Genomic DNA, 12,016 nt, shown 5'->3' with positions numbered 1-12,016 from the left:
TTGTTTTCCCCAGGAAGTAAATTTCCCACTTGATCTTCTTGAGGGATGCCAGAAGATCAAAGGAATGATGTTTGCAGGGCTTTTTAAAGATGCCTAAATGACGTGCACTAGAAACCCCTTGATTTAATAGGTATGAATTAATACCTTCTTTGATTATTGGTAGAACTACGTATTTTCGCTTTTTAATTAGCTCCTTGGGTATAATTGGCCATAGGAGTTACACAGATCCCTAAGGGAACCCGCCCAGTCATCCTGTGATGATCATTATGGGTGCCTGCTGTGTTTTTATGCAGAGGGGCAGAGCGTGTTGGCAGCTTTACACGGCGTTGGGTTATGACGGCTGCACCGAGCTAGCGCAAGCTCGGGAGGCTCCCCTGAGGTGGCGCAGACCATCGAGGCTGCCCCGAAACCAGCTCAGTGAGAGCCCACCTTACCCTGTTTACAAAGGGGAGGCAAGGTGGAGCATCTCCTGTTTGTTGATTTGATTGTTGTGTTTGCTCTGCCGGCCTCAGAGTAGGTATTTAACAGGCAGGGCCTCTAAGCCATGGGCACAAGGGCCCGTGGGCAGAAATGCCCCAGACCCCATGAAGAACATGATGCCTTTCCAGCAAGCTGCACCCCAGCCCAGGGCAAGGGGCAGCTGCTTCCACCCTTCTGGTCTCTACTGCCTTCATATTCCTGCTCTCTAGCTCACCCCCTTCCTCCTAAGTGAAGAGAAAAGGATCAGGCTACTGTTCTGACATGCAACCTCCTCTTCTGTTCCTGGGACCCTTTTGCTTTTGTGTTTGTTTGTTTGTTTTAAGAAGGAGTCTTGCTATGTTGCCCAGGCTGGAGTACAGTGGCATGATCCTGGCTCACTGCAACCTCTGCCTCCCGGGTTCTAATGATTCTCTTGCCTCAGCCTCACGAGTAGCTGCGACTACAGGCGCCCACCACTACACCCAGCTAAATTTTGTATTTTTCGCAGAGATGGAGTTTCACCATGTTGGCCCAGGCTGGTCTCGAGTTCCTGACCTCAAGTGATCTGCCCACCTCAGCCTCCCAAAGTGCTGGGATTCCAGGCATGAGCCACCGTACCCAGCCTGTTCCTGGGCCCTTCTAATGTCTCAATGCAATAATCTGATCCTGAAAAACACCCATCCCTTCACCTCACACTTACCCTTCCTTCCCAGGATTGCATTTGCAAAACAAAAATTCATGCTTAAAGCAAGCATCAGGGGGAATCCATGGTTCTGCACCTTGCTACAAAAATGTCTAGTGCATCATCCCGGGGATATGCCTGAAAGCCAGGACTCCAGGGTTCACAGCCAAGGGCAGAAGCTGGAGGCAGGGCCTTCCCACGGGCAGCTACAGCAGCCACAGACGGGGCCATGCAGCAGAGTCCCAATGGTTTTGTTCGGGCCCTTTGGCAGACGTGCGGTTCTCCACGCCGAACCGCATCAGGGAGCACTTAAAGCAAAGCTTGGTTTGTGTTTTATTTTGCATGGAATGGGAGAGAGAGGAGTTGCCAGGGAAACAACCCCTCGGAGCATTCTGCTCTGGGGTTCTTCGTCGGGCGTGGAGGGGGCTTCCCATGAAAGGCACAGGGGGTTTCTCAAGCGTGCTCACGCCTGGTTCTGCTTTCTTTCCTTCTCTCGGAGGGCTTGTGGGTCCCACCTCCCGGGCCTGCCCATTAGGCTGGCAGGCACCTTACCCCACAGAGCCTGCCAGCACCAGTACATGCCAGGACCTAAGGCCAGGATCAAGTCCACAATGAGCAGGGCCCAGTGCAAAATGGAAATGCAGAGCCCCTTGATCAAGCCCATTGGGTGGGTTCAGTGTACACTGCTCGGGGGATGGGCACACCAAAATCTCACAAATCACCACTAAGGAACTTACTCATTAACCAAATACCGCCTGTTCCCCAAAACCCTATGGAAATTAATTTTTTAAAAAGCATATAGCAACAAGACAAAAAAAAAGAATAAAGATATAAAGAAAGAAAAAAAAAACTACTAGGAATTTCAAGATGTCAACAGCAGAGCAGGAAGTCAAGCCAAGGACCTTCTGAGCAAAGCACCCTCAGGTCGCACACCCAGAAGGCCAACCCTGTTCAAGACTTCACTTTGCCTAAGCAAGGCGGGTGCAGGATAGGGGCTGAGGGACCCCCGTGGGATGCAGCCAACAGGACCCTTTCATTGAAGTACCATCCACATCCCTTACCTGAGAGGAGGGGAGCGGCACCGGGAGAAAAATTCTCTGTATTTAAGGATTTGCAGCACACACATAATAATTTTTTGCTAAATCCAAAACTCAGGGCTTGAGTTAGGAAATCTAAGAAAATAATGATTCTGGTTGGTCTGGAGTTATTCTATTTTAATCTGCCAGGATTTGGGAGAAGTAAGAGCATTTGGGATTCATAGTAAGATCTAAGGTCACTTTGTGCTGCTACTGTGCTACGATCTGTGGCTGCTGAGATCCACCTTAAAGGGGTCATTTTTGCCATTTTACAAAGGGAAAACTGAGGCTAAAGGAAATGCTGTAACTTGTGTCAGGTCCAGCAGCTTAGAGCCTGAGTTGGGCACAGTGGCTCACGCCTGTAATCCCAAAATTTTGGGAGGCCAAGGCAGGCAGATCACTTGAGGCCAGGAGTTGGAGACCAGCCTGCCCAACATGGCAAAACCCCATCTCTACTAAAAAATACAAAAATTATCCAGGTTTGGTGGCATACTCCTGTAATCCCAGCTACTCGGAAGGTTGAGGCACAAGAATCGCTTGAATCCGAGAGGCAGAGGTTGCAGTGAGCCGAGATCATGACACTGCACTCCAGCCTGGGGGACACAGCGAGAGTCTGTCTCAAAAAAAAGCAGTGGAGCTTGGATTCAAACAGATGTAGTCAGACCACAAAGCCTGCCTGCCTGACCACTTTGCTCAGTGTACTGCCCCCAGGCTATGAGGCCGATGTCGTGGAACCTGTTCATTCTGGTATTTTCATAGCTCTGGCTAAGTTCAAGTGGAATGTCTCTGAATATATAATACCTGGGGACCAGGGAGGAAATTTGGGTGTTTTCGTGGAAGGATTTATAGTGGCCAAGCATCAGACAGGACCATGAGACCAGGGTCTGTGTATTTTAGTAATAGACTCCGCTAAGGCGCTGTTGAATCTCTGGCACAAAGCTGTCAGCCAATATAGGGCTTTGGGCCATTTGCTTTCCTTGCAGTGTCTCTCCACCCACCTGGAGTTGATGCTTAACAAGAAAGAAAAATACAATTTCCTTGGGCTGCAGAGTGAAGTGCACTCTGAGCTGGGGACAAAAGAGGCAACTCTGTAATAAGAGGTAATAGATATTCTCCTTCCCAGTACTTACGCAGACAAAATAATTGTAAAATTCCAGAGAGCAGATTGTGAGGATAAAAGAACGTGGCCATTCCAGAAGCACTTTTTATCCCAGCCCAGTTTATATGGGGTGCTGGGTCCACCGGCCAACTGTTGACTAGCAGTGTGCCCAGCCTGGGAAGACAGGGTGGGTCAGACACAGGAAATGGCCATCACGTCTCTAAGGTGGACAGAACATGAGCAGGTCAGAGAGGGTCAGGAGCGTCAGGTCCGAGGAGCCTGGGGTAAGACCCTGAAAAGCATTTAACTCAGTGGCCAGAGAAAGGGGGGAGCCCGGGGAAGCTGTTCCCCGCAGAAAGACAAGAACAAGATTCCTGCTTTACCCCTTCTTTCTGCAAAATAAACTGAAATTCCCAGTATACGGAAGGTGATGCAGTAACCATCAAATATTAATGCAAATGTGTGTGCACACAAGTTGAACCTCCTGTGATATTTCCCAGAGGGTTAAAGTAACTTTCTTTTTCATCCAATGAAAGGAACCCCATTCCTGGAGCAATTGGATGCAGCCCTAATTACTTCCAAACATTACAGTCGGCTTCTTAGTTAACGAGCTCACTGGTCCGAAGGAGGAATGACCGCCAGGGCCCCTTCATTCCACTTCTCACCCTCCCTGGCCAAGCTCAAGGGAGAGACTCTGGCTGCAGCGTCTTTCTGGGCGACAGAACTCTTGGTTTTCTTTGTGCTGCAGCAAGAAGAATGGGCTTGACAGGCTCACACTGTGATCTTGAGTTGCCGGCCCCCGAAATAAGGTCCCAGCCTCCTCCGCCCTTTGCAAGGCTCTTACACATTAGTGAGCAGGAAGTGTAGTCCCGATGGGAGGCTGGGAATTTGAACGCCTTCCCATTTCAGCACTGGAGGGGAGGAAGCTCAGTTCAGCACTCCACGCAGATGGCTACCGCTCCCTCCTGAGCGCTCGCTCCTCTCGCTGCTCTCCCCTCACCCGCCGCCTTCCCTGCTAGGTCCCTCTCCCCGGTCTCCACCTCTCCTCCCTCTCCTGGAAGGAAAAGTCTGCCAAGCTGGGGACTGCCACGACCAAACCAACAAAGGCCGACCAAAGGCGGAGAACTTGAAAAGAACTTGTTTTGTTCCAGTTAAGGAACCTGCAGGAAAATCCACACCCACGTTGCCTGGTTTTGAACTGGAGAGCTGCGTGTGTGTGTGTGTGTGTGTGTGTGTGTGTGTGTGTGTGAAGCAAGAGGCGGAGGAGGCACAAACTACGGTCTCTGCTTTGATAAGGAAACTGCCAGCTGTCGAAAGTTAACCAGCAGAGAGGGGAAGATGGCCCAGGAACCAGCCCCTCCTGCGTTTTAAACTACACTGTTTTCTGTCCAGATATTCCAATGGAGACAGTTGGAAAACCTGTACTTCAGAGAAAAGAAGTTTTCCGTGGAAGTTCATGACCCACGCAGGTAAGCTTGAAAAGTCCTTTTCTTGCGGGACGGCGTGGCTCTCGGCCGGGCGTGTTATTGATATTATTTTGGGGCTGTCGTTGTTCATGGTCAGTTTGGAGCAGGGAGCGAGGGTGGGGGCTCCTGGGGAATGGAGCTCAAATCAGACAGTGAAACTTTCTTTACCTGTGTTGATAAATGCAGTGGGTTCGCACGTGTGTGTAAGTAGCAATCCCCTGACCGTCTCATCTGGCCACATGTGTCCCTGGCTCGTGTGTGTGTGTGTGTGTGTGTGTGTGTCAGTGTATGTGTTTGTCTTACCTGCCGGGGCACTGGAGGGAAGCTTTATAGCACTGTGTAACACACACCAGTAAGTCCCCATAGGAAACCTTTGCTACAGAAGAGTCTGAAGAATCCCTCATTAGAGCTTCTAAAAGTGTTTCAGGCAGGACAGTCAATGCAAAAATGAATTTGTCACCAAAGCAGTTGTGCTACATTGTTTTATTCCAGGAGCTATAATTTCAGGATGTTAGTATTGTGGGTGGATGTGAAAGAAATGAATTATTTTTCCCTCCACCCAAAATCGTACCCCAGAGAGCACCGGGGTTGTAAAAAGTCCCTCTACTCTTAAGTCAGATGCGAGACAGTGGGGCCCCAGGTTGGAATGCAGGGAGCCCCGAGTGGCCGGGGTCTGGGCAGCTCATACCCACTGTTTTCCTCTCTTTGTCTGCCGCTGGACCTAAAGTTTTATGCATCCCCAAAAACAGCAACATAATTCCCTAAAACCAGGCCTGACAACTAAGAAATCACTTTCCATAAGGCCAGAAACATTTACAATAAGAAGGTAGCCCTGGGGAGACAGAAAAAACATCAGACTCTACAGAGGAGCGAAAGTGGATTTTAGGCGCTGTTGACGCTCCAGCCCTGGGCTTAGAAGGAGGACTTGGCACCAATTCCAGCTTACACATGGCTTCTGACGCTCAAAACAAGCTGTGGTGCCTCCCCATGAGCTCTGGACAGGAGGGAGACTTGGAGTTACCCCGCCCAGTGAGAAGGCTTGGACCTATGCAGTAGCCCGTTCCTGCAGTCCGTGATAACCCGGCAGGAATGAAGCCGTGCTTGCCCTCCGGGGTAATCTGCCTGGAACAGCCACTCCTGTGTAGGGGAAGAGCTTATCTCAGCACCACGGTTACTACAGGAATAGTTAGTGGAGAACAGCTGAGAGCTTCTGCATCTCCGCAGTCAGGTGAAAATGGTAGCCTTTAACAGAAAAATATTTTATCCGGTGTTTCTCAGGGCCCTGCAAGGGGTTTCGTGGCCAGAAGCCCCACTCCACGGAGCACAGATCCATCTGTGCAGGCCAAGTGGGGTGGGCGGGGAGATTTCAAAAATAATATTCCAGCCAAGAAGAAACTCACTGTTCATTTTCCAGGTGAACTGAATTGGACCAGGTTCTTAGGCATGTAAGAGAGGGGAACTTTAAGTACAGAAAGAGTGAAATGAACTTTGCCACAATGGGTCAGATGCAGAAAGGGGATGCTCCATAGGATAAAAATGAGGGGCTGGGTAATCTAAGGGGCTGAGCACAGAGAATAGACCCTCTGCCATGCCTGTGCTCTGCTGGGAATTCAGTGAACACCCAGGCACCCTGGACAAATCCTTTAACCACGCGTGCGTATATCTGCACATGTGTGTTCGTGTTCTCTGTGCGTCTGTCACCCTATCGGTGAGTACTACTAAATTCTCTTTCCCAAGGCCCAGGGATATAGGAAAGAATCTAGACCTCATATGTGACTATTCAGTGGGCCTGTCGCCTATTAGCAGTGATCAATGTCATGTTTCTTGCGAAGCTTCTGTGTCCTTGTCAGGTGCTGTGGCAGGGAAGGAAGGAAGTTGGAGGCAGGGTCTTCTTCCTTAAAGGTCTTCTAGTGTAACTGAGAAGACAGGCAGAAGAAGGAACTTTTTTTTTTTAAGAGATATTCTGTCGCCCACGCTGGAATGCAGTGGTGCGATCATAGCTCACTGCAGCCTCCACCTCCCAGGCTCAAGCAATTCTCCCACCTCAGCCTCCCAAGTAGCTGGGACTACAGGTACACACGACCATACCCAGCTTTTTTGTTTGTTTGTTTTTTGGAGAGACTGGGTCTGACATTGTTGCCCAGGCTGGTCTCAAATTCCCAAGCTCAAGCAATCCTCCCATCTTGGACTGTCAAAGAGCTGGAATTACAGGCGTGAGCCACTGCCTGGAACCTGGCTGAGAAGAAGGAACTCATGGAGTGTCACAAGAAAGAAAAAACCTGCTCTAGACGACAAGTAGCTAGTATACAGGAGAGGCAGGATTTGAACCTAGAAGGTCTGGCCCCAGAGCTCATGCCCTTTACCTCTATACTGTACAGAAGGGCCAGACGTCATGGGCCATGAAGGATGAAGGACAGGGTCACCAAGGCCTGGCTGGTCAGGAAGGGTCGAGGCTTACCAGGAAGGAGAGGTCTGAGTGGGACCTGGAGGGGTAACTAGGATTAAAGCCACGTGGTGGGCCCTCAGAGGGATATAGATGTCAGGTGGGGGCTTCTCAATTAGGATAAACAAATGAGGGAGGGTCTGGCTGGAGGGAAGTGGGAGTTGAAGGAGCCCAGAGGAAGAAGCAGAGCTGTCTCCTCCCAGGCAAACTCGCTCTGAGTACACTGAGTTAACCTGCAGACAGGCAAAAATGGGGGGAGAGGCCCAGGGAGGCCAGAGGTGGAGACCCAGGATGACTTCAGCATTAAAGACACACAAGGAAAGGAAATGGCTTCAGGTCAGTTATTTAGCACGGTGGCAGAGCCAGAGCTATGAGCTGTAAAATCTTTCTTGCACTCAGTTCTCTTTTTCACATCCTAGTGGTGCCTTTTTTCTCTTGTATTGAAAGTTAATATTTCACGTATTAATGAGCCACGTGTGAGTGTGTGTTACATGCATAGAACATGGAATGATCAAGGCAGGGTATGTGGGGTATCCATGGCCTTGAGCGTTTATTTTATTTTTGAGACAGAGTCTCACTTTGTCCCCCAGGAATGCAGTGGCGCGATCTCGGATCACTGCACCCTCCACCTTCCAGGTTCAAGCAATTCTCCTGCCTCAGCCTCCCAAGTAGCTGGGACTTACAGGCACGTGCCACTACACCTGGCTAATTTTTGTATTTTTAGTAGAGACGAGATTTCATCATGTTGGCCAGGATGGTCTCAATCTCTTGACCTCGTGATCCACCTGCCTCAGTGTTTACTATATTTTTTTTTTTTTTTTTTTTTGAGACGGAGTCTTGCTCTGTCGCCCAGGCTGGAGTGCAGTGGCGCAATCTCGGCTCACTGCAAGCTCCATTTCCCAGGTTCACGCCATTCTCCTGCCTCAGCCTCTCCGAGTAGCTGGGACTACAGGCGCCCGCCACCACGCCCGGCTAATTTTTTTGTTTTTTTTTAATAGAGACGGGGTTTCACCGTGGTCTCGATCTCCTGACCTCGTGATCCGCCCGCCTCGGCCTCCCAAAGTGCTGAAATTACAAGCGTGAGCCACCGCGCCCGGCCTAGTGTTTACTATTTTTATGTTGGTATCATTGCAAGTCCTCTCTTCCAGTTACTTTGAAGTGAACCTCGTGGTGCTTTTTAAGTTGAATGGGTCGTCCTATTGCTTGTGGCCTTGCTTATTTGAGGTAGGGAAGAGGAATGTGATTGGCCTCATGTTAGTTTGGTATTCCAGGCTCAGCCCCTCCCCCAAGCCAGGAAGGGAGTCAGAACTGCAGTAATAGGATGGGCAGCGCCAGATACAGTCATTTAATCAAGGTGTAATCGATGGGAATGATTCAGGGCAGAGGCTGCTTTCTGGGCCGGTGGGCTCAGGTGTGATTGCACCATTACCTGTGGGGCACTGGACAGCACTGTGCACTTTCTCCCCCTGGGCGTCCTAACTCAGTGCTTAGCTTCATGCCTGAGCTTCTCCAGGCTGGGCCAATATTTCACTTCTACGGTTTGGGCAAAATAGGGCTTGAAGCGAAAGATGAGGAGAGGAGATAAAGTAATAATAGAGCAGGAGAAGAACTCTGAGTATCTGATTTAGATGCTCCGGGGAACTACCCAGACCTGACCAGCCACTTACCTCTTCCGCCCTCCCGATACCTGAGAAATGGAGGTACCTAGCCTTGCACCGCCTTTCAAGATACTTTTCTTGTCTAATTCAGCTTTTCTGGGGGAGGGTGGGGGGGAAAACCATGCATTTATTTCCAAGAGCAGCAACTGCTATGGAAGCCAAGCTGGGAGCACAGATCCCTGTTTTCTTTTAAATTGAGAGAGACTGGCGAGGGATCTCCCCCTCACTTTCCCTGGCTCCTTTTTTCAATTATTTTCAACTGTGTGCTCTTTCACTCGCTGGGGTTTTTTTTGTTTGTTTGTTTGTTTGTTTTTCCTTCACTTTTGTTTGAACCGAAGGGAGAAAAAACCTGTGTGGATTCAGTAACATTAACCACCAGATCTGAATTTCTCCTTAAAAGTGAGGGTGAAGAAGACTCCACTTTAAATCTTTAGCCCCACCACCACCCCACCCCCCGCCCAAAGTAAGATATTGCTGGCAGCTTTGTTTTCTTTAAGGGAAAATCAGCCATGAAAAAAAAAATGTTATTGTTTGCAAGTCCTGATTACCCCCAGGTTTCTTCCAAATTAGATATGTTAGTCTTGAGAACACACATTTTGTTTCTGACGTCCAGGTAAAATGCCCCAAATCCCAGCCCACCTTCCCATCAACTTGTCTCACATGCATGCACACACACACATGCAAACACACATTCTCAGATTTCATTTGCAAAATTTTGCAAAATAATCTGCCTATCCTAGGAAATATACTTCACTAAGAGCATGACCATATAACTCCCCCTAACTCCATGAATGTGGTGAATTACATGGAGATCAGCGGTTCCCATTTTCACTTTTAAAGTCTGATTACTCCATGTAGGTTTAGAAATGTATAGACAGGGCCAGGCGCGGTGGCTCATGCCTGTAATCCAAGCACTTTGGGAGGCCGAGGCAGGTGGATCACCTGAGGCCAGGAGTTTGAGACCAGCCTGGTGAAACCCTGTCTCTACTAAAAATACAAAAAATTAGCCCGGCGTGGTAGGGGGTGGGGCATCTGTCATCCCAGCTACTTAGAAGGCTGAAGCAGAATTGCTTGAACCTGGGAGGTGGAGGTTGCAGTGAGCTGAGATCGTGCCAGCATGCTCCAGCCTGGGTGACAGAGCAAGACTCCAGCTGAAAAAAATAAAATGTATAAACAGAGGTTGGGGGAATTGGGGCTGGGCACATTTCTCTGCCTTTCCTCTCCTGATTCTTTATACCCTCCCTGCCCTCTGAATAGATTGGAAATTGATCACCACATCTTCAAGGAACATTGGGTTAGTTATGTCAGGGGTCCCGATTCCCTGGGACGCTGTAGCCTGTGGTGATTAGAAAATAATTTACTCATCCCCACCATAGGCGCATTTCCTGTCTCATAGGGAGCATCATTGAAGGTTTTGCTGTCTGCGAAGTTTGTCTTGGCCCAGTGCCAGGTCCAGGATCAAAAAAGGACCATCCAGTGACCTAGAATGACCCATCTTATCCCAGACAAGGCCGAGGCTTGGCCAAATTCTGAACTCTAGGGAGTCAGAAAATCAGAAGGTGGCCTTTGCCAGCCAGTGACTCTAAGGTGTGTGTGCACATGTGAGTGTGTGTGTGCGTGCCTAGGTGTGTGTGAGAGCTCATCTGTCACCTTTACGCCAGGGCTTCTAGGATGCAGTGGCTTCTGTACAGAAGCTGTTGACTGAGAAATGGTTTCTCTCAACAGAAATAGGATTGAACCTTGTGATTCTTGCTTCCCCAGGGCTTCAGTGACAAGGAGGACGTTTGGGCACAGCGGCATTGCAGTGCACACGTGGTATGCATGTCCGGCATTGATCAAGTCCATCTGGGCTATGGCCATAAGCCAACATCAGTTCTATCTGGACAGAAAGCAGAGTAAGGTGAGTGACCAGACCTTTCACCAAGCCCTCAGCCAGCTGAAGAGCAGCCCGGGCCATTGTCTGCCTCTGTTAGTTTAGGAATGAGAATCGGATGGGTGGGGGAGGCACCATGTCCCTTGCCCGGGTCCATACCTTGCACAGGTACAGGCTTGCCTCTTAGGGCTACAGGTGGGAGGGATGAGACTAGGTCTTCAAGAGGGCACATTCCATGCATCTTGGTCCAGGGGGCTCCGACCACCATCAGAACCGCTCAAGCCGCCGACTACAGCCAGGTAGGCCCCTTTTGAGGAATTCCCACTGTGCTTTTGGCCCTCGGGAGAATCCTCTAGCAGCGTGAAGGCAAGCCCTTTTTGGTGTTTAAACAGTGGTATACTGTCTTCCTTTTGAAAAGAAAAAAAGTAATCTTTCTCAAGGAATAGACACCACCTAACTGTTTAGGGTAATTGGCTGTGAAAACCCTCAGGCAGTTCCAACTGCCAAGTCCATTTTTTTTTTTTTAATGCAAAACTGGAAACGTTAAAAAAAAAAAAAAAGCAACTACCCTGTTTCCCTAAGGTAGACCTAGAGCCTGGGGCCTTGGTAAACAGACTTCCTCCAAGGAGATGTCACCACCCCCGACTCTGGGCACGCAGCTGCGTTTTCTGGTGGGTGAGAGGATGACGTCTCCTTGCTTCACACAGGGCTTATATCAACACTCTGCCCCCTCTTCCTCCAGCCCTGTCTCCCCAGACTCCCCTGTCAGCCCCCCCACAAGCCACTCCCATTCATTCTCCCTCAGGGGAAGAGCCCTGCCAAGATGGCCCTGCAGCTTCTCTCAAGATCCTGCTGGCTTGGGCTGGGGGAATACAAACTGAGGTCACTCTGGGCCCCTGGGCTAGTGCTTTCTAGCACTTACGGAGGATTTCCCTCCATCATGTGGGTTCTTGGGAGAAGGTGGCAAGATGCTCCACTTACTGGACACAAGAGTCACTGAATCGGTGCCCTCTAGGGTTCTTTCTCTTTTGCCATCTTATCCGTATTTTAAGAGGTTTCTCTTTTTCTGGGGAAGAGGAGAGTGAGCGAGTTGGGGGTCAGGGGGGAGGTGATAAGAGAAAGATAGAAAAGAGGACAGGACTGGGCACAGTGGCTCACATCTGTAGTCTCAGCGCTTTGGGAGGCCAAGGCAGGAGGATCACTTGAGCTCAGGAATTCCAGACCAGCCTGGGCAACATAGTGAGACCCCCGTCTCTACTA

At 49.8% G+C, this 12,016-nt stretch overlaps 1 protein-coding gene across 4 annotated transcripts in view; it reads left to right on the top strand.

Annotated features, from left to right (window-relative positions):
- The window catches only part of FRMD4A (FERM domain containing 4A), a 688,034-nt gene that overhangs the window by 621,290 nt on the left and 54,728 nt on the right, over positions 1 to 12,016 (top strand). For 3 of the 4 annotated variants that reach the window (XM_030819299.1, XM_030819297.1, XM_030819298.1), the window contains 2 exons: positions 4,709 to 4,785; positions 10,645 to 10,783. In XM_030819299.1, the coding sequence (XP_030675159.1) occupies positions 4,709 to 4,785; positions 10,645 to 10,783 (216 nt within the window). Of the gene's footprint in view, positions 1 to 3,771; positions 4,467 to 4,708; positions 4,786 to 10,644; positions 10,784 to 12,016 lie in introns of those variants that run through there. The other variant, XM_030819300.1, reaches the window with a different exon arrangement.

The sequence above is a fragment of the Nomascus leucogenys genome, chromosome 9 (genome assembly GCF_006542625.1).
Source record: "Nomascus leucogenys isolate Asia chromosome 9, Asia_NLE_v1, whole genome shotgun sequence".
Lineage (NCBI taxonomy): Eukaryota > Metazoa > Chordata > Mammalia > Primates > Hylobatidae > Nomascus > Nomascus leucogenys.
This window is presented reverse-complemented; position numbering and strand designations above follow the sequence as displayed.